At 41.9% G+C, this 25,695-nt stretch overlaps 1 protein-coding gene across 1 annotated transcript in view; it reads right to left on the bottom strand.

The window, feature by feature from the left end:
• LOC141008892 (cGMP-dependent protein kinase 1-like) overlaps nucleotides 1–9,929 on the bottom strand; it is a 94,526-nt gene extending 84,597 nt beyond the window's left edge. Inside the window, exons 1-2 of the mRNA XM_073481247.1 lie at nucleotides 9,560–9,929; nucleotides 3,873–4,039 (exon numbers count right to left, since the gene is read on the bottom strand). Of these exons, the coding sequence (XP_073337348.1) occupies nucleotides 3,873–4,039; nucleotides 9,560–9,864 (472 nt within the window). The 5' untranslated portion in view covers nucleotides 9,865–9,929. The remainder of the gene's footprint in view (nucleotides 1–3,872; nucleotides 4,040–9,559) is intronic.
• Between the last annotated feature and the right edge of the window lie 15,766 nt (nucleotides 9,930–25,695).

Genomic DNA, 25,695 nt, shown 5'->3' with positions numbered 1-25,695 from the left:
CAAAGATGTTCACTGGAGATAAATATGTAAAGCCTCCACTGAGGATTTGAAAATGTGAAATAATAAACCACACATTTGATAATAGTGGCATATGACCACTGTTGAATTAAAGCCACATTTCCAATTACACTACAGCTCTTTCCTCTATCACTGTCAGAGAGGAAATCACAGAGCCCCTCAACAATTATTTCTCTTACAGATTCCTATCATTTGTTCCTCTCTTTCTGTTGAGCTCAAGAGGAACCTATTCATCATGTCAGTGTAACACTTGCTCAATTGTGCCCTATCATGACGAGTCACCTCTGGTACAAACTTCTTCTCACAGCCTTCGTCACAGGGAGAGATTCAGATCAACGTACTACCTACAGACGAGCAGACCATCGGATCAACATCTGCTTGATGTAACGATGATGTAATAACTAAGGATGTGGTTTATAATTTCTTTCCTTGGCTAAAAGTGAAATAAAAATACAATCTCTCATTTTGTTACAGCCTCCAATACTTCCACAAATTCCAAAAGTCACAGTAGTACAGGCCACAGTTGTAATTTGCATTTCATTTGCATAATGCCAGTTACATGTAGGACTTTTTACATATCTGACTTCTCGCTGCAGTCTACAGATAAGGGCAACAAATGACATCATTCTTGCAACAGGGATGTAAAGGATGGTGGATAAGGTGCACAGATCCTGTGCTAAAGTAAAAGTATCCAACAATACTCAATACAAGTAAAAGTCCTGCATTTAAAACCTACTTAACTGGCATTAGACAACTTGTTTGCTTTGACTTATCATCTGAAGTAAATACTGATGGACAGTGTAATGGCTATAGAAAAATGACACCATCCGCATATATATTGGTAACCTGTAAGCCTCGTTTTCGCTATGCTGTTCAGTTTGCCACCTGACTGGATTTTTCAAAGAATATGAGGGTTGAATTATGCCACAAAGGAAGTAAGCCTGACATTTTGCAACCAAAATGAAGCTTTCATAGGGAGAGGCATTGTTTTCCCCGGTCACTATCCGCAGGTAACGTTGGAAGAACTGGGAAAACTGTGGAAACGCTACACTGCAAAAGAAAAAGAAACCGTGCTGATGAAGGACAGACACAGAGGTAAAACAAGAGTGACAGGACAGACATTCACTCACAGTCCGTTCCCCCGCTGATATGTGTTTCCCCTTGAGACGGTTCAAAACTGGCATTCTTTCTACTAGATCAGTAATAAACAAAACCCACCTACCTATTAATACAACCAGGTGTTTTACTCTGCCTTTAGGTACTAAGATTGGGGATTGTAGGACAAATTGGGATTCCTTATGTTTTAGGTTGTTTTTGCTTTGGCTAGTAGCCAGACAGCTAGCGGTACCAAGTTTCTCACTAAGCTACGCCTGAGTTGATCTGAATGCACCAGTAAGTTCATTAATTAAACTTAGCTTTTGGCCTTCACTGTTTTCATGCAGAATATGTACAAGCTTCCAGTTGTGCTGTCTTGTGATTACATTTGGTAAAAGTATAAAGGATGTCAGACTGATGGACCTTTGGACGGCTCTTTCCTCGCAACAGAACTACATCAGCTTGCTTTAAAAAATAAAACCCCACGTAGGTAGATTTGTAGATGCATCAAATAATTTTTTGAATATGTGCTTCTTAAAATTGCACATGCACCTCTTTATTGTAGTTATATTGTTGCATCCAATAATTTTCCCCAAAACGTGATTATTTAAAGCTTCTGGGACAGTTGTCCCTCTACATAACTTTCTGAGTAAACTGTCAAATATTTTTATTGATCCAAAACACAGTAAAAGACCACAGCTATTGTACTGATCAATATGACTGAGTCATCTCCCTAACACAATAACCTTTAAAGTCACAGTTCTTATATGCGCCACAAAAGGTTTTTGAATTCAGACACAGTAACTCACTAAAGACCAGATGAAGACACAAAGCATCCATAATACTTCTACGGGTATCCAGATAGATATGCTGCCTGTCTCTGGAGTCCTTTCAGATGTGAAATATCCAACCTTCCCTCTGCCTGGAGAGTATACTCTCATAGAGTTATAGATTTGTGGTAGAAATAAACTAAACAAAAATTATTCCTTTGTTTAGTAAAATTGCTGTCTTCTTATTTTAGTCCCACAGATCTATTCCTAACAATGTTTAGCCGAATGGGTCGTCCAGGAAATGTCTTGCCCGCCCCATAATCAAATGGCCGAAATGAAACAATAGGAGCAGCAATCAATACCAGTAGTCGTCTTCCCAGAAAAATATTAACCTTTAAATGCCACCAACAAAATATATACCAACAAAAGATTCCAGCTTTATTCATCACACTTTCTTTGTTCTCTTTCTCTCTCACTTCGTTCTGCCATGTTGTTTAGCTTTTGAGGATTTATACTTTCAATATTTCTATATTTCAATCTGTGTTTTGTCTCCGAATGTCAAAGTTCGCCTCTACATAATGCTCAATTATAATGTGCAGGCATTGACTGAGGCTATTTTCCCTGAGGTCAGATCCATTGTCAGGGACAATGGATCTCCAAGCATTTGATGGCACTGTCGCTTGTCACAAATCATGGAGCAAGAATGCCCTTTCCACAAATCCCATCAGCTCCAGGGAGCGGGAACGTTGTGCTGCTGTTCCTGTCATCAGAGCTCCCACACTCTGTATCATCTGTGCTCTTATAAAAAAAAAAAATACTAATAAAAAAAAAGGAATCTAGAAACCACATGCTGAAACAATACAGCTAAACCATAAAGGACACAGCAGGCACACAGCATCACTCAAAATAAAATCAATGGGATGTGAGTGAATCATACAGCATCACAGAGTCGTAGTTTTGAGTTTAAGCTCATCGCCCTTCAGAAACTCATCAATAATGCTCTTTCATTTCTTTTCCTTCATTGTCACGACAATCCTCTTTAATATCTCCAGGCACAGCCCGACAGATCCAGTTAACTTATCATATACTTATGCTATTACACTTACACTTAAAGTAGTTTTCCTCAGAGTCACAACTACCAACAACAGTGGACAAAATGTGAGTTTATTCATTCATTGAGTCTATAATAGAGACATGAAGGCCTGACTGGATCATCTGTCAGCCTTCATCTTTCCAGGGAGATTTCGTGCACAGTGGCAGACAAAGTTTCATAGTGAAAGTGAAGTTTATAGGGAATCAATCTAAACGCTGATTCTATTGTGAAAGCAACATTTATTTTATAATGATAAGTTAAAGGTGACGTACTATGCTTGTTAGTTTGTTTCCTATGTTTTATACGTGCTCTTGTGCATGGAAAATTTCTTGAAAGTTAAAACACCAACAGAAGCTCCTCTCTCCCACAGAAAATAAAGCTGAAACGCCTCGTCAGTAGCCCCGCCTTTAATTCCATGACTTTGTGACATCACACTACGTCACAGAGTCACACATTAGCATACTGTATGCCTTATGGCTAGTTTGGCACGTAAGAGTTGATTTAGCAAAGCTGCTCTGTTGTTGTTAGTGGTGCTGGCTCAGGCATGTGTGAGCTGACCAATCAGAGGAGACTGAGTATTTGGGAGGGTGGGCCTTAAAGAAACAGGAGTTAAAACAGAGCGTTTCAGACGAAGGGAGTTGCAGCACTGGACAGTATGAGAAAACTGATGTGTGATTTTGTTTCACATTAAAGCAAGTAAACCTATTCTAGTAGTAACCCAAAATAAAATGATTAACCTGAAAATGAGCAATATATGTCTCCTTAAAAGCAAAAAAACATATCTATTGCCAGTTTAATATACTATATTAACACATACTGTATTTTATGTTATCTTTTATGTAATTAAATGCTTCTTCTTTAAGGGTTATTCTACTCTTTCTACCGTGTGCTTTTACCTTCCATGACATAGACCAGTGAGCCCACATCGCCCTCCTTAATGATACAGCTGTCCTTTCCATACTCCACAGGGTACATGCAGTCCACGATCTCTTGGATCTGAGACAGCTCCAAGTTCTTCATGAAGTCATTGTCCAAGATGGCCTCCTTGATCAGATCCTTAGACCTGGAGACAAGGTAAAACAAATATAGTGTGACACAAATGTCTGGCAGAGATAAAAATATTCCTTAAAAGCAAGTGAAGGATGCTGACTAGTTCAACAGGTTGGCATGTTGCTAATTTCAAAAGCAATTAAGGTCTCACTCAAACTGCACAGCAGCTGTTCAAAAACATATCTCCATTTCAAAGATGTCAAGGTGAAGCCTTTTTATTCCCTGCAAACGCTCGAACAAGTCAATAAATTGCAAAAATCCATGCCTAATGGAAGCAGATGCTTTCTTTTCACAGATGCTTTTCTGAAAGCCAAATCGGCCTTCAGACTGCGGAGTCATTAGGGCATTCCTCAGGTAAGTATTTTTTGCAATGCCAATGCAAGGGAAGGAGAAAACGTGACTAACTGTAAAGCTAATGTGCAATTGTCAAGGTGCAGCACTGTGTGCAGGTGAAAGAGCACTTTTTCAGGCGGGCTGAAAGGAAAAGCAAGGGCGAATGACAGTAATGTGGCAACATTATGAAAGGGGACATTATGTGAAATTATCATTTTAATCATTGGCGGACAATTATTCATTCAAAGTGTCCACGTGTTGACAACAACAGGTGAATGAAGGCCAGACGCAGAGAGGGTTGAAAAACGTCAAAGCGAGCGTCAGTCCGAATCGATTTGGACACAAAGAAGTGTCAAGAGATGGGAGAGAAATCTGACCGGACTCTATGTCAAGTGAGTCAAGATCACTCAATCATTGAAGCATGTCATCAGCAGAGTCAGAGCCGCTCGGCTGAGTGCTGCGTGGCTTGTCTTGACAGAGTGTCAGCTGGATGAATGGGGTTAATTATATGTATCAAGGTTAATCCCACAAGGAGTCCCCTCCTACTGAGTAGTAGTGGAGTTTTTACACTCTAATTCATAGAAAAGACAGAGAGCTCTCTCCATGATCCCCTGACAGTAGCCACTGGTGAACTGCCTCTTGCCTTTTTTTGTGCTCGGTGCCCTTTTCAGAAACTGATCACCTGAGGAGCTTATAGCTAAAAGAGCAGATAACCTGGAGGGCATTTATGTAGCAGGGTTCCCACCACACACAGGCTTCTCTGCCCTGCTCTCAGCCTGCAGCAGCATCCTACACAATCTGCACAAACACAGCTACACAAACAAAACCTCAATGTCTGCCCTGATACAATATCAGCCGTGCCCAGGGTTTTTAGATTTATTTACTGAGTTCTATGGGCATATGTGGGTTTTTAAAACTTTTAAGGACACTTGCATGCTTCTGCATTAAATCCCAAAGACACATTATCAAATCTGAAAAGAAACTGATGCCACTGAGAAAGCAGCTTCCACAGCTAAATACACATTTCTATCTTCACCACCATCTACATATCATGGTTTGGGTTTTTGGTTATTTCGTGTTTTATTTTGTAGCTATATTCTCATGTGTCTTGTTGTGACTTTCCACTTCCTGTCTTTGTCTTTTCCCTCCCATTTGTGTATACACCTGTATCTCTTAATTATGCCTGTCCCCCGGTTCTCATGTGCCCTAAGTGTTCCTGCTTTGTTCTCTGTGGCTTCTGGTTTCTTCACTCTTTTGATTTGAGATTTTGGACTTTTGGATTCATCATTAAAGCTCACGTTTTCTTCTTTTACCTGCCTGCCTCGCCTGTGTCTACATTTGGGTCTTCGCACACCTTTACACTACAGATCATTTAAGTGCATCATTGTTGCACCATTAGCTGAAAGAGTTTTGGTGTGGGTCTCAGATAGCGTGCTGAAATATCGCTGACACTATTATCCTCATAATGTTTGTGTTTAGCATTCAACAGTGTGATGAATTTTCAAACAGGGCTTTGAGGCTTGTGGATCCCGAAACTGCTGCTTTTACTGACAGCAGTGATGTTTGTGGATCAAAGTGAGGAACTAAATTACTACAGACCAGCATTAGCTAGCTGTCACAATCTATTGGGGGGGGAAACAAATGACTTACTTAAGTACAAACAAGTAGAACAGAGTAACTTCCTGCTGGATTTCTCAGGGATATTTCACATGATATTTCTGGATTGACATATTAATCTCGGTCAGAAAATCTTGTGTTTCTTCTCCCACTGTACAAAATATCGAAACACTGTCTTCTCGCAGCCCAGTCACCAGGATATAATGTTAGCCGTTAACGTTTCTGCAAACCACAGATACATCTGAGGTTGACATTTGTACCAAATGTGGTACATCAGCAGGTGAACGGGACGGTGGTGGCAAAATTTCAAGCTACAAAGCGTCCAAAAAGAGCAAGTGCAGTCCAAGCCTCTGGGGACATTTCAGACCATCTCCAGGCATGTTTTTATGGTGACCAAACACAGATGTTTTTCACAGGAATAGGCCATCACCAGCCACGTTACTGGCAACCAACAACTGACTATTTTTCACAGGAAGTCGGACCATTTCCAGGCATTTTTTTGGCAAATAAAACAGGTATTTTAAGGCAAACCACAATGGTCTCCTAACCCTACCCAAGTGATATTTGTACCTGAACCTAAGCAGAGCACAAGCACAGCATTGTGATAAGGCAGAAATACAAAATCAAACCTAAACATCAGCATTAGTTTTGAACTTATCTGTGGTTTTGCAGAACCGTACTTAGCTAACATCGTTCTGGCAATTGGGTTGCTTCGTGTTGCAGCGTCATTTTTGAACTTCTCTTTTGTTAGACAATTTACAGATATGAGAAACATGAAAGGGTTTCAAAGTTTCAGAATTTTAACTGATTTAAACCTACTGTAGCACAGAGCAGCTGCTCCTCCAACAGAGCAACCGTGGTGATCTTAAGGTTCCTCATTAGATATGTTTTATCCTGCCCTTGAGAGTCTGAACAAGCTACTCCTGGGAATAAAAAAGAAATGACTGAGGTGCTCAACCTATTTTTAAATTCCCACCCCTCAATCTATATTAAGATGTGCACTGTGCTTCCCAAACCCTCTTCCCTTTCTTCAGCAGACACTGCTCAAGGAGGAGATTCAGATTTAATGTTGACAGCTCTCATTAGGTATTTGGGAGTAAACTTTAATAAAGGTGTGAAGTGATGTTTTTTTTTTTTTCTGTAATGATTCTTACTGAGTTAGTGATGCTTTAAAGTAGTCTTAATTGTATCCAGAGACAGCAGGGCTCTGTAAACTAACAGGAACAAATAGTGATTAGTTTCCATTGAGGAAATCTGCCTACTTGACCCTGTTTCTGTTATATTTACACCAGCGAGATTTCAGGACCCCCCGACTTGAGCCTCATTGAGTGAGCAGCGTGCACCAACCAGACCCTTGTAAAAACATCTGCCGGCCTCTTCTTTGTGAGGATGATATATTTGCCTTCATCCACTAGTGAAGTTTGGGGCTGAGCAAGTTCAGCCTTCCTTAAAAGGAGAAAATATGCTCTTTTAGGAGGAAAAAAGAAGAGGGGTAGCAGAAAAGTGGGAGAGGCTTACGGAAATAAGAAGCAGAAAGAGGGAGAGCTTATGTATAATGAACGCTCTATGGGCCTTGTAAAGAAGATAAAGTGGGTGGGAATGAAAGAAAAATATAAACATTTGGCCAAATCCAACAGGCAGTACTGCTACGCTTCAATAACCAAAACAAGATGAAAATGTAATGGAGCTATTTTTCATCCCGGGACGGCACTTGCGTATTTTTCTTTTTTTTTTTTTAAGAAATACTCTATTCTCAGTCGAGAAATAACACGAATTGGAAAAGTCCCAAAAAAACAACAATAGCTTCAAATAAATTGCAGTGTATCAAGAGAAAAACGCGAACTTTTGCGAGCTGCTGAAGCGCACATGTCCAAACAAACTAATAAGAGAACTGCGCCTGAGCTCGAGTCATCTGCATTCAACAGTCTGTCTGCCTCTTAATCATAATTCCTTTGCTTACTAGAAGAGAGACATTGTGCGCAATTATCATCCTATGTCAGACCGAGGGTGTGAAAAGCTGCAGCAGATGCTCGGCAGAAGATTGAAGCTGTTGTTAAGAGGCTTTTATGGAAGTTCAAACAACCTCTTGGTTAGTTTTCAGTGCCACCATGTAATTTCCTTTCAGATTCCCTGTGAGGATTATCAACAGGAATCATGCAATCATTCAAATCCGCTGTCACTCATTACTCTCATTGTCATATCTCAAACCACCATTTCACCACTGACAGATGATTACAGCCAGGGCATCACATTGTTCATAGGGTTAAAAAAAAAACATCAAAAAGCAGGACAAATTAATCTTGCGGCAATCTTGTTTGTCTTGTTTTTTCACTAAAGCCCTCTTTGGGAAATCTCTTAATGGAAACAGGAACATAGAGTTGAAAGCTTTGGGATGAAAACTGTTGTGTTAACCTCATATGCCATTCCGAACGCATCTGGGGTCTGGCGTTTATTTATGTCCATGAGACAAAGAAACACACGAGAAAAGCTTTTTGGCTTTTTCTAACACACTTCCAGCTGACAGGTATAACAAAGACTAATGGCCTTTTCTGCTCAGATGAATAATCCATTTTATTTTTGGATCTTTGTTGATGAAATCCTCTGAGCTTTGTTTGTTTGTATCGACAGAATAATGACAGTCAGATCTGACAATTCTGATCTCGCTGCAAAGTCGCAAAAGTCTGAGAATAGAAACGTTTCAGATGATGCTATGATGGATTTAAAGTCAATAATCTGCCAATGATTTTAATTTGAACACTCCAATCATCTGATGTTGGGTGACTTGAGTATCTTGTATGCATTTTAATGCTTTGAAAATGTACTAATTTTACTAAATGTGTATACTTTTTGGCAAATATTCTTCCTGTCCACCAGGGGGGACAGAAAGTGTCCTGATTCAGATTAACACAACCTTAAAGTTCAAACCCAACAGACGGCTGGTTCATTTCACAACACAGGGCTATTTTAGTGCCAGTTTGAGAACCAGATCGAGTTGAGCAGGAAAGGTGGAAGTGTGTTTGCTCGAGTTTGAAAAGACAGACAGAGAGAGACAGGCGAGCTCAAGACAGATGATAAGGTAAACATGCACAGAGAGCCTGTTAAGACTGCCTGTCACACTGGCACAGCTTGTATAAAATACACACTGGTACATTATGCAGAGCTGCTCTAAAACCTATTACTCCCTGTCACTGGATGGCATTTAATCTCAATCTCTCTCTCTCTCATGTTGGGCTATAATCAGGATTATTGATATTCAGCCTTTTATCACTGGGCTCTGATAATCTCATTGATAGCTGTCACTGATGACAGTTTCCTGATCATTTTTCTCTCTCTCATTTTCATAATTGTCCTATCACATTATCTACTCTCAGTGTGTGTGTGTGTGTGTGTGTGTGTGTGTGTTAGAGAATACCACCTCATCCATATGTGCTACAGGTGCCGTACCTGCTGCGCCACACGTAAAATTACGCACAGGAATCAGAAAGGTGACAAAGGGTGAATGAACCTGCACCGGAGCGCAGCGGCCAACGCAAGATAAGACAGAAAATAGTGAATATAATGCGTTTTATATTCTGACACCTACTGTGGGCTTTTTGGATAGAAAGGTAGGGTGACATGGCTAAGATCCTGGATGTCGAAGGCGGTGGGTTCGGCCGAAATCGCCTGCCTCTTGGTCCGCTGCTGCTCGTGCAGCTCGCTCTGCTTGTGGACCTGCTGGGTTGCCGGTTTGATAACGGAGCGATATTTGTCCAGCTCGTTCTGTAGTCTCTGGATGAGCTCGTCCTTCTGGTCGAGCTCCAGTTCCAGCTCGTCGATGAGCGCGTCCCTCTGGCGCAGCTCCTCGATCTTCTCCTGGAGCGCGTACTGGAGGTCGCGCAAGGTCCCCATTTCCAATCGACTTCCCAATAAGTTTACCGAAAGGAGCGCAGTTGAGTCTTTATCCTCTCTCCTCTACCACGCTGCTCGTAAACTTTATCCGGCATGAACGGCTTCAGAGGATGCAGCCCCTGTCTCTCCTGAGGGGGGATTCCTCACTCCTCTTCCTCCTCTCTGGATCCAGCGGATGTTCGGGATTTAAGCGAAGGTATGCTCGGTGAAAGCCAAGGTGAAAGCGTCTCAACCACAATCACGCAAAGTTTGCCCTCTCTCTCTCTCTCTCTCTCTCTCTCTCTCTCTCTCTCTCTCTCTCTCTCTCTCTCCCTCGGCTGTGTGACAGCGGATGACCGTCCTCCCCGAGTGCGTCAGGCTGCGACCCGGAGATAGCGCATGGCGAGAAGGGCGCCTACAGGAATCTGTGGCACGGTGCAGTCTGACTGGCACTCCAGAGGGAGCCGCGCTTGTCTCACATGAATAATGGACTCAGTGAGAAAGCCACTGCTCGGGGAACCATGTCATCATACCTCCGCTACCTGCCCTGAGGCTGCTGAGTTACAAATAGATGAGCAGAGGAGCCTTAATGGAAGCTGAGGGTGATGGAAACTTAATGAGCCTCAATGTAAAAATAAACACGAGCTATTGGGAGAGGAGGCTCTCTTGCCTTTTGAAATTGAAAATATGAACCATTATGGTATGCTCTATGCTTTAATTAAAGGTGCATTATGTAGTTTTTGGGAAGAACATTTTTAATCAGAGGAGAAAGTTATTTTGTGCCTACACAAAATAAATAAACCAACTCTCTGTTTTCATGACAAAACAACTTCATACTGTTTTACTTTGTAAAATAATATATTATTATATTTGGCGGACCCTGCCACCTTTCTTGCTTCCAGGGACCCCTATTTACCTCATTAATATTGTAAATATTGAAATTCTGACTTTGAATTTCTTCTCTTAAAACTACATCGTGCCCCTTTAAACTTTGGCGTCAAATAATGTGTGTAAAAGTAGAGACGCGTAATTCAGTCCCTGTCCACTGTTGTGCCAGATTCTGAAGCAAAGCAAGTAAAGGTGCTCGAGGCAAAACAAAAATAAAATAAAATCATTATACAGACGGTCGAACCAAAGCTGCTGAGGCTCACAACTCTCCACAGCAGCTCCACCACATTCCTCATCTAATCTCGTGGACTCTGCTGGTGTCTGTCCACATTATCCCAATGAGTCATCTGAAGCTCAGCGAACAGCATTTGGCCTCATGCGCTTTGGACAAATTCAGGAGGATAAACTGCCAAGGACAATCTGATAGGGTGAGGAGTTACTGAGGCTACAGCAGCAATTACTGGGCTGAGAGGATGGGGAGTCAGAGGGCTGACAGCGAGGACAAAAGGGAGATTACTTTAGCTGTAAGGATAGGTGTGTTTGGTGTGTGTGCATGTTGGTGTGGTAAAAAAAAAAGCATCTTTTTCCTGACAAGAAGCATGTAAACAAGCCTGGACAGAGACAGCTGGTCTAATAGAAGATCACAGCTGCCCTCTTGTGGTGGCTGAGTGCATCGTCCCAGGCGAACAACAACAGGGTGGCAAAAATGTCCAATTCTTAATGATCCATAAGTGTTGTAGGACGTATGGCTGCAAATACTGACATGTACAGTAGTCCTGTGTGCAATAAGTGAAAACAAATGCACATCAGTAGCCTAGCAACCAATGCAAAACCTGTTTTCAGACATCACAGAGATTAAAAAGCTATACATTTCAGCTCTTTCTGAGAATTTAGCAGATAAAGTGGCCGTGGGAACAGCTGCTTAACAGACATTGCAGTCTGATAAAACCATTAAAATAACAGTTTTATATATATTTTATAACTGCAAACACTCTTCTAATAAAGCCAAAGCGTCTTCTTTCTCCCCCCAATTAATTAAATCTATCATATTTTCTCTTATCTTCGTCAAGTGGAGGGCGCAGGGCACAAAGCTGGAGCAGCAGCAAACTCTCCGTCATATCCTTTATATTAGGACACTGCAGAAGATGATGGTTAGAGGCGGGGGTTTCAGGCTCTGCCCCCCGGTCCAGTGTTGCATCCTCACATCCACCCATCATCAAAAGGCCCACCCACTGTCCTTCAAAGCACCTCTGCGCTTTAAATTTCACCTCTCTAACCATCCAGCTCAGCCCTTTTCCTATGCAGATCAATAGAAACAGGATCCGTTGCTCCATGCTGCGGTAATCCGATGAGCCGGGCAGCCCGCCGGCTGGTGCCACGTCCTGACTCTAATGGGGGTCACACCTTCTCCGACCCCTCGGCAGCCCAGCGGGCATGGCGTGGTGCAGGTGGAGGCCCTCCTCTTCCTCCAGACACAAACACATTCACTTCTCACTCACTTCACATGTCATTTGTCCACTAAAGGTTATTTCAAGCACTTACTGTGCCTTATCAGCTGACGCTCAATGTGACCATTTTCTGAATGAACCCTGGTCCTATAGAAAGGTCGACAACAGATGATCAGTGATTATTTCCCTTGGATGTGGCTTGTTTGTCATTATTTATCAATGAACCTTGGTCATTCATGACCACCACACTTCATTCAAGTCATTTTTGTGCCTCAGGACTCTTTGTGTGGACTTTTTATGGGCACTGAACATCGGTTAATGAGTGCACATGTGGATCCTCCCTGTCTGCAGTTTATTAATGCAAATGAAGAGTGGAAACTGTCTAGCCATCTTAATAAAATTAACCCCAATTGTCTCTTGCATAAATTGAGTCAGCAATTGTGTTTGTGTGCTATGACAGGTAATTCATCCTGATGGGGTTGTGATAATAGAGATTGAGAAATTTAAATATTAAGACAGAGAGTGTTCAAACTTTTCCTGGAAGTAATTACAGCAGGATTCAGCTGAAAACACCAAAACTAAGTGAGCTGATTCAGGCAGAGGCCTCATATGAAACCTTCAAAAATCATCAAGACTGCTGGGAGAGGAGGCTCTCTTGCTTTTTAAAACAAAATGAAAATATGAACCCATTGTGCTCAATGCTTGAATTAAAGGTGCATTATTTAATTCTGGGAAATAAGTTTAAATCAGACGAGAAAGAACTTTTGTGCCGACACAAACTAAATAAACAAACTCTGTTTTCATGACAAACTGACATCAAAGGACAACACAATTCCATACTGTTCTACTTTGTCTATATGTGGCGGACCCTGCCACCTTTCTAGCTTCACACAGTGTTGTGGGACCTTATTTTCCTCTGAGAACAGCTTGATTATTCAGCTATGGGGGGAACATGTATGTATTACCTCATTACTATTGTAAATATTAAATTCTGACTTTGAATTTCTTCTCCAAAACCTACATAGTGCCTCTTTTACACTTTGGAGGGCAAATAATGTGTTAAAGTGGAGCCGAATAATGAAACATATGAAACCCTCAAAAATCAAGAGAAAACATACTGTGAAGCTAAAACGAGCACCTAAAGGTGATGAAGGAAGCATATGGTCAAACAAAGTGTTTTCTAATGGAGTATTAAATATCCTCAGACATGCACTTCGGGTCCTCAGCGTCCAGCTACTAAAAGCCAATAATGCATCGCACTTCCTCCTGCCTGTGTCCTGAGGGACTGCCATGATGGATCTGATCAATTAGGAGCTCTTTCTGAAGCTCGTCTTGGAGCTGCGTCATCGGCCCCAAGAATGAAAGTGCTCGTCCATTCATGGCAAAACGTCTCCATCTCCCATTTAGAGAGGAAAGGTGGAAAAACCAGCTTTGTGGAGACGGGACACTGTAGTGTGTTTGTTTGAGTGTGAACGCATGTTTTAAATCACATTTCCGCTCAGATTACCAACCTTGATTGTGGGAGGAAAGAAGCGCTATGTTAAGTCGGGGCACACAACAAAGTAGCCTGCTGAAAGAGTCTTACCAGTCGGACTTGGCATATTTCCGAAACGCCTGCCTTGACAGGTCCTGGTGCGTTTGAGGCTCCGCGGAGATGCCCTGCGCCCTGCGGGTCCTCGGTCCAATAAGTTGCGCGCTGGGCAGAACAGACTGACATTTGTGTAATTTCCTCTTCAGTTCGTGAATCTCGTCTTCCCTGTCCGCCAGACGCCTCTCCAAGTCCCGTATCCTCTCCTCCTTCAGCAGCAGGATCTTGGCAAAGTCGTCCTCCAGGTCACTCATGTTGAAATCTGCTTTAAACTTTTCCGCGATTTAGGACACAAGCGATTTAACTCCCAGCCAGCCACTCGCTCAGGTTGTGAAAACACACAAATCCCCCCCCACCCCCTCTAAAATACGCGCAGGATGATGATGCTCCGAGGATCCCCTTCACAGCCCACTTGTTTATCTGAGAAGAAGCGAGCAGAGAGCGGTGTTCAGAGGCGGCCAGCGGACGGTTGATAGAGCAGCGCCACGCCACAGTCCGCCGAGCCTCCGGGGAGCAGCTGATGATCCTTCATTGAGAAACCAATTACAGCAGCTCTTCCTCTCCAAGGACGCAGGCAGGCCGTTAAACTGGCCACTGAAGAGTCGAGACAACTCCTGTACTTCACCGCCTCTCACACTGCAAACACACCAGCGAGAGGCTCAGGCTGCTGCTGCTGCTGCTGCTGCTGTCAAATATTTGTTTTCTATCTATCTGCACAGTCCCTCCATCACCTCCACGACCTGGCAACAGCAAAAACATCTAAATCAGTTGTCCCGCAGCTGCCTTCATTGGACAGGGGAGCCTGTTTGCAATGAGCTCAAATAAGATTGGATTTAATTCCAATAATAATCATCTTGAGAGAAAAAGCTCATCATCCTAAAAACATGCATGTAAAATACATAAATCCTCATAATCATTCTGAGGTGCAGCTGAGGAAGCATTGTTAGCCTTACAAGAGATCACCTTCAGTTCACTGATGTGCTTAAAGTGTAACTCTCTCCAAAATGCAACCTAGGCTTTTTTTGTGAATGTACCCGAGTCAAACCTTCGTGTAAAAGCATAATTGCAACGAAAAAGCCACTTTTAAGATTTACCGTATTTTCGTTTTCGGGTCAAAATCATTTTCAATTGCATGCTAGGGGCAATTTTACGGTAGCATCAAAATCGCCATTTTTAAAACACTAAGAAGACTCGACACAACATGTAACTTTGCTCGCAGTATCACCAGGGTCTCTACACATGAACACGAGCATTAAGCACATTGTTTGTGTACACAAAAGAAGGTTTTTGAACATCTCACGGTAGCAGTCGCTTGCTCCGATCGGCACCGTCCTGCCAGTCGAGATGCGTCGATCCCCGAGTGCGGCGTAACATGGAGGAGAAAGCTCCAGGTTACGCACTCGGGGATTGTTGATGTACACAAACAATGTTCTCAATGCTCGTGTTCTACCATACAGCTGCCCCTAGCACGCAATTGAAAATGATTTTGACCCGAAAACTAAAATACGGTAAATCTTAAAAGTGGCTTTTTCGTCGTAATTATGCTTTTACACGAAGGTTTGACTCGGGTACATTCACAAAAAAAGCCTAGGTTGCATTTTGGAGAGAGTTACACTTTAAACCATGTATACAATGTGAATGTTGTGGTAGTTTTATATTACATGTGCAATATGTAAGAATTTTAGTTGAAAACATGCAAAAAACTACTTAAAGTATCAACAGAATGTGAAATAACCGTTTTCATGTGATGGTGTCTGTGTCAGCCTGGAGACCCTGTTCACAGCAGACATTTTAAACTGTCAAAGAAAGAAAAACACAGGTTGGATTTATAACATGTGATGGCTGCTTTCCATGTAGGTGAGCTCGGTCCAGAGCTCTGGTACTGTGCATGCTCGCTCACTGGCATCACTTACAGGGACACTTAATAGAATGGTGCCATCGTTAACGTTATTGGTCACACCTGTGCAAAGTCAAAATGTCTGCTGTGAAAAAGGGCCATTTAAGGCTATTACAGATATAACCACTGAAGTTAGCGTGCTAACCAGCTAGCCCCGTCCTGGTCCAAAGCTCCTGTGCTAGCAGTGTAGCCTTAACAACAACACTCCCCTGGTGCAGACAACGCAGGGTTTTTTTTTCTTCATCGAGAACTGGATATGAGATTCGATGTATCTGTCAGGCCCCGGAGGATTCAAGGTGCCGCTCAGCCTTGCTTCCTATCTGGTGTTGTGGCAACCTGCGGTATTGCAGTGGAAAATTCTCCTGCGGCCCAAAAAGCATTTTTTCGCCATAGACCGCCATTATAGAAGACTCATCTGTAAAACTGTTGACAGGGCACCAAGAGCTGCAAACAAGGTCGATGACTCTCTCTATTATGAATTTTAGATCCATGGAGGTTTCACATTTGTAAAACTTCCCACAAGCTGCACATGCACCAAGGACTTTTAATTATATCTGGACACAGCCATGGAGACGGAGCCCCATTTTATTCCTATGAAAGCTGCTCAGTGGCACATGAAGACAAAATGGCTTGATAAAAATACCTGGATCTTCAGTGTTGTGCGGCCCACTGAGCGTGCGCACTAGAGACTTCTGCCTGCCGAGTCAGCTAACTTCCGGTTTAGCGGCCGGCTAACTGGGCTATCTTGAATGGGGGTAAAATAATTTAATCGTATGGCATTGTGACACTCAAAAAAATGTATCCACCGTTTAACAGACACTTCTTTCACCATGTTAGCTTATGGGAAAAAGTATTTTTGTCTTCTATCTAAATCTATGGTGTCTGTCAACAGTTGTAGTCTATGCTAGGTCACGTTAGCCTCAAGGGCTAGAATGTTTTGTGTTGCTTGGCAGCTCTGCCAGCTGCTCCAGGATGCCTCTCTGCTAGCTGCATGGCTAACTTAGCTAACTAGCTAACAGCAGCTACAGTTAGCAGCAGTTAGCAGTTTCTCTGGTGATATGCAGCCCCCTTTGAATTTGAGAGGTGACCAATTCATCAACATTTCACCTTTTACATAAAGCATTACAGAATTAAAAAAACAACAAACCTTGGTAAAAAAACAACGTAATAATCAGGATATGAATCATCATCACCACTTTGAATATTGTGTTCGTAAAATAAAGCATTTGATAAACAAAGTTAATTAAATCAAATTAGAATTCTAGATTTTACTCAGAAACAAGACACACAGTTGTTAGAAGATTTTAAAAAGCACTTATTTTTGAATGCATCCAACATAAAGTTAGGCTAATTACCCAACACATTCAGAGTGTGTTATCTTACTGATCAGGCTAATCAGTAATTACATACTTTGGCATCAACAGCGTTGCTCATCACTTAAATCCTCAACAAGCTGTGCGGTCGGTCTGAGGAGAGTTCAGTCATACATCATCTCCTCTCTCTGTAATATTAATCTTCAAACCCAGCCCGTCATTTCTATGCACCATTTTTCATTCTACTGCCTAAATCTGTTTCTACTCAATGAATTCATTGAGGGGGAAAAAAGCGAGCTCATGGGCGCTAGGGGGATGTTTCATTAAGATTCTGAGTTAAAAATAGAGTGAACAGATCTTCCCTTTGCTGGTGTAGTTCAACATATCTCACCCTTGTCTACTGCTCTCCGTCTTATTTCTCTAATTGCCTCTTATTGGGTTAGAGATGAATGCTTGTTGCTGAAAAGCATAGCTATAAAGGTGTATTTGCAGAGTTTTATCACACATTTTTCTTCCTTATACCTTAAGGAGAATATTACCGTGATAACTGGTTGTAGGACTTGTGATAACCAAATCAACGCTCACTTGGCTTCAGTTATCAAGTGGAGATTGCATTGTGAAATACATATGTTCCAGCGGCATATGACTGTTTCTCTGTGAGTGTGTTTCACAGTTATATGTGAGCGGCACAGTGAATGCAATCAGCATGTAAAGATGAGGTGAGGACTGGGGTCGTGCTGTTATCAATGTGGAAAACAGCGATCGATTAATTATGTATGCAGCAGACACTGTGCCCATTATGATGGTGGTAAATTAAGTGTCACCTTCGGTGGCCTTAGCCAAGGAGGATATGGTTGCACTGACAAAGCACCACTGACATCATGTTCAAGAAAAGGGCATTCATGCATTTGGACAAAAAGATGCACAGTATCATCAATTAGTTTTGCATTAGAAGTGTCTGTGTGTATCTATACAGTCTAGTCCCCAGAACCAAATGTTGGCAATTAATGTTTCATCGAACCCAACCCATCCTCACCAGAACAACAACCATAAAAGTCAACAATGAAAGCAGCTTATTACGACCCATATTTAAGTGTCTTGTTAGACAGCAACCTCTAGTGGCCGTAGTAATTATAACGGCAGCAAAGGAGGAAGTCAGGTAAAGTAGCATTAAGAGTAGAGATGACCGGCCATGACCAGCGACCAGCCGATCAGTGTCAGATATATCCGATTCATGCCGCCTGCTTCCCCAACAGGACCGCAGGGCCGAATTTCAAGAAAGAAACAAAATATCTGATGTTTTTTACCCCAATTATCTGCTCTTGTTTTCATTTTCAGTCTTTTTCTGTCATTTACAGTTGTGCTTTCTGACACCTTTTACTTCTTCGCTCTGCTGCCTGTGTATTTCACAGTGGGAGCAGAGCACCTGTTTTATTTTGGGAAAGTAAAGCATTGTAGCCGAGGGTTATATATTGCACATTTACTTTGAAGATAAGGATTTGTTGTCTGAACCAGGAATAAACTTTTCATTCTGCTTACATTCCAATTACAGCGCCTGCCAGACAGACTCTATCTGTAAAAGAGTCCATTAAAATAGCATACAACATTTTTATTATTATATAAACTTTTTTTACAAACAAAAAACACTGGAAAAAAATGTGAATTTTCTATTTTGAAATTGTTACAAAAATGTCTGTGTATGCTGATAAATGTAGTTCTTAAACAAGAATGAAAAAAGGAATGGGACAAAATTGGAATCAACAGTCAGACTTAAAAAAAATTGAAAATCAGAAACAGCTGAGAAAACTGCAATTGGTACATCCCGACCATAGAGCGACAAGTCTGCATAGAAAGCAGGATGGGGATGGATGGTTGGGTCGAACAAGCACATGACTTTGACCCAGAAGGCTGCTGTTCGTGTCTAGTGTGAAACTATTTTAACTTTATAATTTAGCGAAGTTACTTCACATACATCATGTATCTGAAGCTGCGTACATAACATAGGTAGGTCATGATGTTTTCCTAAACTTAATATAGTAGTTTTCTTGCCAAAACTTACCAAAGTGTGAGCATCTGGCGACGGTCCAGTACGCCTGTCGCTGGTACACTGCAATGCTCATGTTGTTCTGGGAACAGACTGGCAATCAACCTATTCAGTAGATTAGGTTTAGGCAAACCATATAACTGATATGTTGAAATTTGTACATTTCATAGGCTACAACATTACATTTTTAGCGGAGGGGACAGTGGTGGAGTTAGAGGTGAGGAGGCTGACAACATTTGTAAGTGGGACACCACTGGATATTTTTAATGAGACTTAATGCAACAACGCCTCCTGTGTTTGTGATGACCAAAACAGATATTTTAAGCTGAGACATGATCTTTTTTATATCCGTGGTTTGCAGAAACATACATTCCCAACATTTATTCTGGTTATTGGGTTGACCTATACACACTCATTACGTCATTGCCACGGCTATATCGGCATCATGAGCCTACAGGGTGTATCTGTGTTGCCCCCACACTCAACTATTCCCATGTTTACTCAGAGTGAGTAATGCTGCACTACCAGTTTCAGCTTGTGTTGTCTGAGCTCTGCATGGGTCATCTCTCTTGGATGTTGTGGGTGAGGCAATGGACGAGTTAACCTCACGGCACCCAGAGATAGATGCTCTGAGAGTGGCTGCTCATGGGCGCCGTTGACTTCATGATTGCTGAGTCCGTCTGCGCCGTAATAAAGGCTTCATGTGCTGTCTTTGCAGTGTTTCAAAAGCGTCTCCGGGCAGAGAAAAGCTGGTGCCCTCTATTTCGCCTCAGGGACAGATCAGCTTACGGAAGAGAAGAGGGCAGACATTAGTCACTGTTTTCCTGTAATACACTCACACACACATACACACACATGCAGAAGAAATAGAGAGAGGTATCTAGGGTATACCCAGACATATGCTTGCACATCATTATCATCCACGCACACGCTTGCATATAAAGATTTATGTAACCATTCACAAAGCTAAAATCCCAGCAGACACACAAACACGATCATGCCAGCATGAAAACCTTAGAGGGGATTAAAGTAAGTGCACTGGTAGGAGAGGTATGCTGCCGTGTCTCTGGAGAAGCTTCCCCCTTGAGCCGCTGTTGTCTTTGATACAACATCTGTGCTCTCCGTGTCTCTGCTGCCGTCCCAGTGAGGCACCACCAGCTGGCTGCCTGCCTGGGCCTGCCATCCCAGGAGAGGTGAGATGAGCGTTGGGAGGTGAAAGCGAAAGAGAGAGAGACATCGCCAGGACAGGAGAGAGGCTTCAGCCCGGGGCAATCTATTTCTGAGCCTCTCTGGTCCCATAAAAAAACTGCAGCAAATCCTGCACTTTAGCATCAATATCAATACGCCGACTTCACATCACATCGATGTAGGCTCACATCGTAACGTGATATCATATCCAGAGCTGCAGATTGATCACTCAGCTCACACTGGAGATGGATAGAACTAGAGCTCAGGAAATTGACTGAGCAAACGCAGTTATGATACTTCCTTCCTGCCTTCCTACATTACTACTGTCAAAATTTAGATGGTGAAGATAGGGTGTTTTTCAACTTTTCTGTACCAATGCTAGGGCTGCAGCTAACGATTATTTTCATTATTCATAATCCTGTCAGTGAGTCTGTCCATGAAGATTCTCCACCAAAGGCAACTGGACCTGCGGTAGATTCTGATCTAATTAGAATGGATCCAGCCCTCAGCTCTAAGGAGCATTTTAGCATCTTTTAACATATTGTTTTGGTTTTACGGTTTTAACCTCCTTGTTTTGGTTCCCTCTCGCTGCACTCATTAGCGTTGTTTCCAGATGCACCAATCAACCCACCAACACCAAACACACTGACAAAATTAGCGAATTATGTAAACAGAGTTCATAGGCGGCCAGATAAACAACTACAAGTGAAAGCTAATGTTGTAGCTATTGCCTGTTTAAGATGTCCAGGTGCCTTTGAGTAAATGCTTCCAGCTATCAGTGAATCTCTCATCTGGCTCATTGGATGGATACTGTTATATACTGGTATAAAGTCTGTTATTGGGCGTCTATTTCAGCTAGATTCCCCTCTTCTATGCTATCGCCTCCCCTCATGCCAAACAAGCTCCCCCAAATGCCATGTTGCATGCAGGGGCACCATCACTGCATCCTTGGTTTAATGCCACCCAAGGTAATTGTGATTTGTTAAAAGAAACGCAAACAAGCCAGAGCATTTTTTCACCTCTACCAGAATGAGATTTGGTGCAGCCCGGCACTTCTTCAGCGCTGACAGGGCGCTGTGGAGGTAGTTCGGGCTATGTGAGACTAATTAATCATTGATTCATAAAGTCTATAAATCCTATAAAAAGTCAGAAAGTAAAGAAAAATGCTCAACTAAGCAATTCTAAATTGTTTGTTTCGTCTGAAACCCAATAATGTTCCATTTAAAAATAATATAATGATAGAGGGGGGAAAACTCAAATCTTCACATTGGAGAAGCTGGAACCTTAAAAGATATGTTCATCCAAGAAGGCTGAATGTATGGAGACATTTTTTTCAGTTGTTTTTTTGAGAATGCTGCAACTCCAGAAATGTTTTGTGGACTTTGAAACTTCACATGACTTTCCATCGACATTTAGTTTTCTATCAATTAATCAATTTTTTTTAGCACTAGACCCAGCTCAAATAGGAAGGTCTAATTAAAAAAAAAAAAAAAACTGTACTGTGATCCAAACATGACATGACCGTAGGTGTGAGAACAGACTCTGGGTCTGGTGTTACAGAGGAGAAATGTGTCTGTGAGGTGAACGGGAGGTCAGGGGTCACTGGCTGGAATGCTGCATTCCCGTCATCTTCCAGGTGTGCTGGGTGACGAACATCGTTAATGACTTCAGTCACATGTGTGATGGCCACGAGATGCCAAAACACAGAAAAGGAAAATTGAGAAGACAAAGTGCCCAGTTTGACAACACATGCAGCACAGAGGTACACACACAGAAGAGATACTGAAGCTGCTAGCTCTAGCACGAACCTCCAAACTGACAAAATAACTCAGTTTTGCAGGATTTCTTTTTATTTGATTGTTTTCTGGATTTGGATTTGTTTTATCATGCTACATTTATGTTGTCCACCATTCATTGATAGACAGGAGCTTTGTCTCAGAGTGACATTTTTTTTTCAACAAAATGTCAACTAAAAATAACAATTTATTCAGAAACAGGGTAATAGAGTAAATGTTGTCATACAGCACAGGATGTAAAGCCCCTTGAGGCAATCCTGTGACACTGAGCTATATAAATAAAATGATCTTGACTTGATGTCTCCAGCACAATAGGTAATGTTTTTTTATGTCAACAATCATATGACTCATGGATGCCCTTTGTTGATGTAAAGTGAAGTGGCCTACAGACACCGTCATGAGCTCTGATCCCTCTGTCCGTCACTCCACCAAATCCACTCCACATCGCTCCTGTGTCAGCTTATTTCTTGGAGAAAATGGAGGCTGTGCTGCTCTGTGCTCGCTCGGTTGAAACAGGATTATTGTATGCTCCTATTGTATGCTTCTAAGGTGTAATAGAGGTGTCTCTTCTCACGCTTGTCCCACGCCGTCTGACACTCTGACACTCAAGGAGCAGTAATGTGATGTTGTCATTACAGAAACATTTAAAATTGTTTACCCAAGTAGTATGGTACCCAGTTTACACACCAAACTGCTCCTAACTTGTGGTATAAAGATGAGAGATCAGAGCCTCTTTACCTCGCTCTCATTTTGCATCAAATCTGGTGCCATATCTCTCAAAAAAACAAAACCCTAAAGTATTGAAATCCCAACTACCATCACCTCATTGATACCAACCTAGAGTAATAGACAAAGCCCCTAGCTGTATCGCATGAAAAGAGACATGTTACATAAGCTGTGGAGAAACCCTCTCATCTCTCCGGCTGTAAGACAACAAACAGCCGTCTTTCCTCCCCAGCTGCTGCACTAAAGCAACAAACTCATATAGTGGTGGAGGTGGGATGTAATTGATGGTTCTGTGTAAAATGAAATGACCCCGTTGACGTCTGGAGCTCACCTCGAGCCTCTCAGCCTCACACATACAGGAACACAGTCTCACTCACTCTCTCCATCTCTCCCTGCATTTGTGTTAGCGAGAGCACAAAAGGTCATCACCTGCGACACATTTGTGCTGAATAAACTGCCGGAGAGGATGAGTTGCTTTGACTTTTTCTTGGAACTACAAAGTGTGGTTAGTGCGTCTCCAGAGAAGCCTCTTTTTCATGCGTAATAAGCTGTAAACACACCTGAGTGATGAGTCACATCACTGGAGAGCTGGGACCTACTAGCGTGCCGTTATCGGGCTGTTAACAAGGAATGCGTTTAATGGAAGCTAGTTTGAGAGAGCACGTTCCTCCCCCGGTGTAAAGCACACCATATGGAGGCCGTGTGCCAGGCTGTCTCCTGTGAAGGTCAGAGGATAACATAGTGTTCACACAGCGTTCAAATAGTAGATTCTACCAGTAAATGTTTTCTTGGCCCTCTCTCAAGTGTTTGATAGAGCACACTTTGATATCTGGTTGAAAAATGGCTTGTACAACCTGACTGATCCTCTCTCACACTCAGTTCAAGGTTGAAGTATGTTTGGCCAAAAGAAAAGCATCGCAGTTTCTAAAATGAAACCTTCTTTTCAGGCTGCTTCGTTTCAGCAGAAAAATCCCTCCCTGCTGTGGTGTGTTTGCAGAAACTGTTTATGTTCTTATAGTTTAGTTTAGTTTGGTTTAAGAGGGGTTACTGAGCAGAACTGTGTCACTTATAAACAACAAAAGTCTGATGACTCACCACCTGAGTACAAATTTTAGATTTTTGATCCAAGTTAATTTCATTTATAAAGGCACTTTAAACACAAACAGGGTGCTTCACAAAGACAGTGATCAACGCAATCACCAGAATAAATGTGAGTTTCTGCGCAAAAACATATCAGTTAAAAGTGAACTTTGCTTTATGTTCAACTTTACATTTGTTTAGGTTGACTTTTCTATTTCTCTTTTGTCATAAAGCTTTATGCTCTGTTTAAGTATAGTTACAAAATCCACTTGGTTAGTGTTAGGATAGCATCATGGTTTGGCTTAAAATACCTGTTTTGGTCGCTACACTCACGGATGAAGGTGGTCCGACTACCTGTGAGAAATAGATAGGAATTGGTCGCTACAAAATCCACTGGAAATGTCTCCAGGTGTCCTTGAAAATATCCAGTGGTGGGACTCGAGTTCCAGTTGCCTATTTGGCAGCCTTATTGAATGTAATAAGCCACCACCTTCCCGACAGGTGCGACAGGTGGCTAATAAGCACATAGTGTGAATGCGGTATGCCACATTTGCTACAAATGTCAACCTTGGACGTATCAGTGGTTTGCAGAAACATTAATTGTTAACATTATATCCTGGCGACTTGTCTGCACTTGTAAATACATACAGGCATAAAGACACATATGTGCATAGTAGCTACGGCAAGATTCAAATAGAAGCAGGTTTAACCAGGCGAGCATAAAGACATTTAAGTGCAGAGCAAATGTAAAAGAAATTTTAACCCCAATTAAAAACCACGATTTTAAACCCAATGAATGAGCCAGATTAACAAAGTGAAGAGAACAAAGTGGATCTTGAGGTGCATCTTGTCAGTACCTTGTTGTTTCAACGTATATTTGTTTAAGTTATTCTGAAGGAACACACTTATATGAAGGAACACACTTCAGAGAGTAGGCTAACCACTGATATTGTTTTCCAAATGATTGACAGGGTTAATAATATTGTGACAAAACAGGGAACAGGAGCAGGAGCAGGAGCCTTTACCAAATTATCCTCCTCTCTGAAGCGTGTTCTTTTATTTTCTGGAGGCATTTCTTCATCAGAAGTCATACGGCGTCGATATGTTGGGTTTTAGTGTGTTTCTCCCATAGACTTCAACTGTCACCACTGTCTGGCACCAAAGCAAGATTCATTGATGTAATGACCCTCCCTTCTTTTTTTGGTTCCTTGCCCAAAAGGTGCATGTAGATTGAAGTGTCCAGGAAGTGCTCAGCCTAATCGGACATCACTTGTCAGAGTCTAATTAAAAACACTGTGTGGTGAGGATAAGATTTCGTTGTTAGTGCCCAAAGGTAATGAGAAGTCCCTCTTCAAAAAGAGACTCTTGTAAAGCTTTTACAAGGCACCTTAGTTAATTTATTTAGCTTCGGCTGAATGAGTCTTATGAGAGGGGGAGAGATGTTTCATGGAGCTCAAATGATTGTTTGTCTTTGTTGTAATTTAGGAGGTTTATTAAGGAAAAAAGAGAGAACAAAGATACAGGCAGCTGGGGAAAGACACATGTTCTGTTCTCCCTCTCAACAAAACAATAAAAGTAACAAACATACAGATAACATGAGTATGGAATAATAATGAGCACAAACAATAAATAGGACAACAGAATAGTAAGAACAGATTTTAAAACAGACTACTATCGAGGAAATGATGAATAATATGAATAAACAGGTTTTCACCACTTTTTAAAACCTTTAATCAGCTGGTTTGAAATACTTCATCACGACACGTTCAACAGCTGTGTTCAGAAAGGATTGCCAAAATGAACAATGATGCTAAATGGTCAAAGTTTCCACTCTAATTAATAATGATAACACAGCACATGCAGTCAGGAACAATACAAATGAAG

The sequence above is a fragment of the Pagrus major genome, chromosome 15, assembly GCF_040436345.1.
Source record: "Pagrus major chromosome 15, Pma_NU_1.0".
Lineage (NCBI taxonomy): Eukaryota > Metazoa > Chordata > Actinopteri > Spariformes > Sparidae > Pagrus > Pagrus major.
The sequence above is the reverse complement of the archived record's forward strand: the minus strand, read 5'-3'. Positions and strand labels throughout refer to the sequence as shown.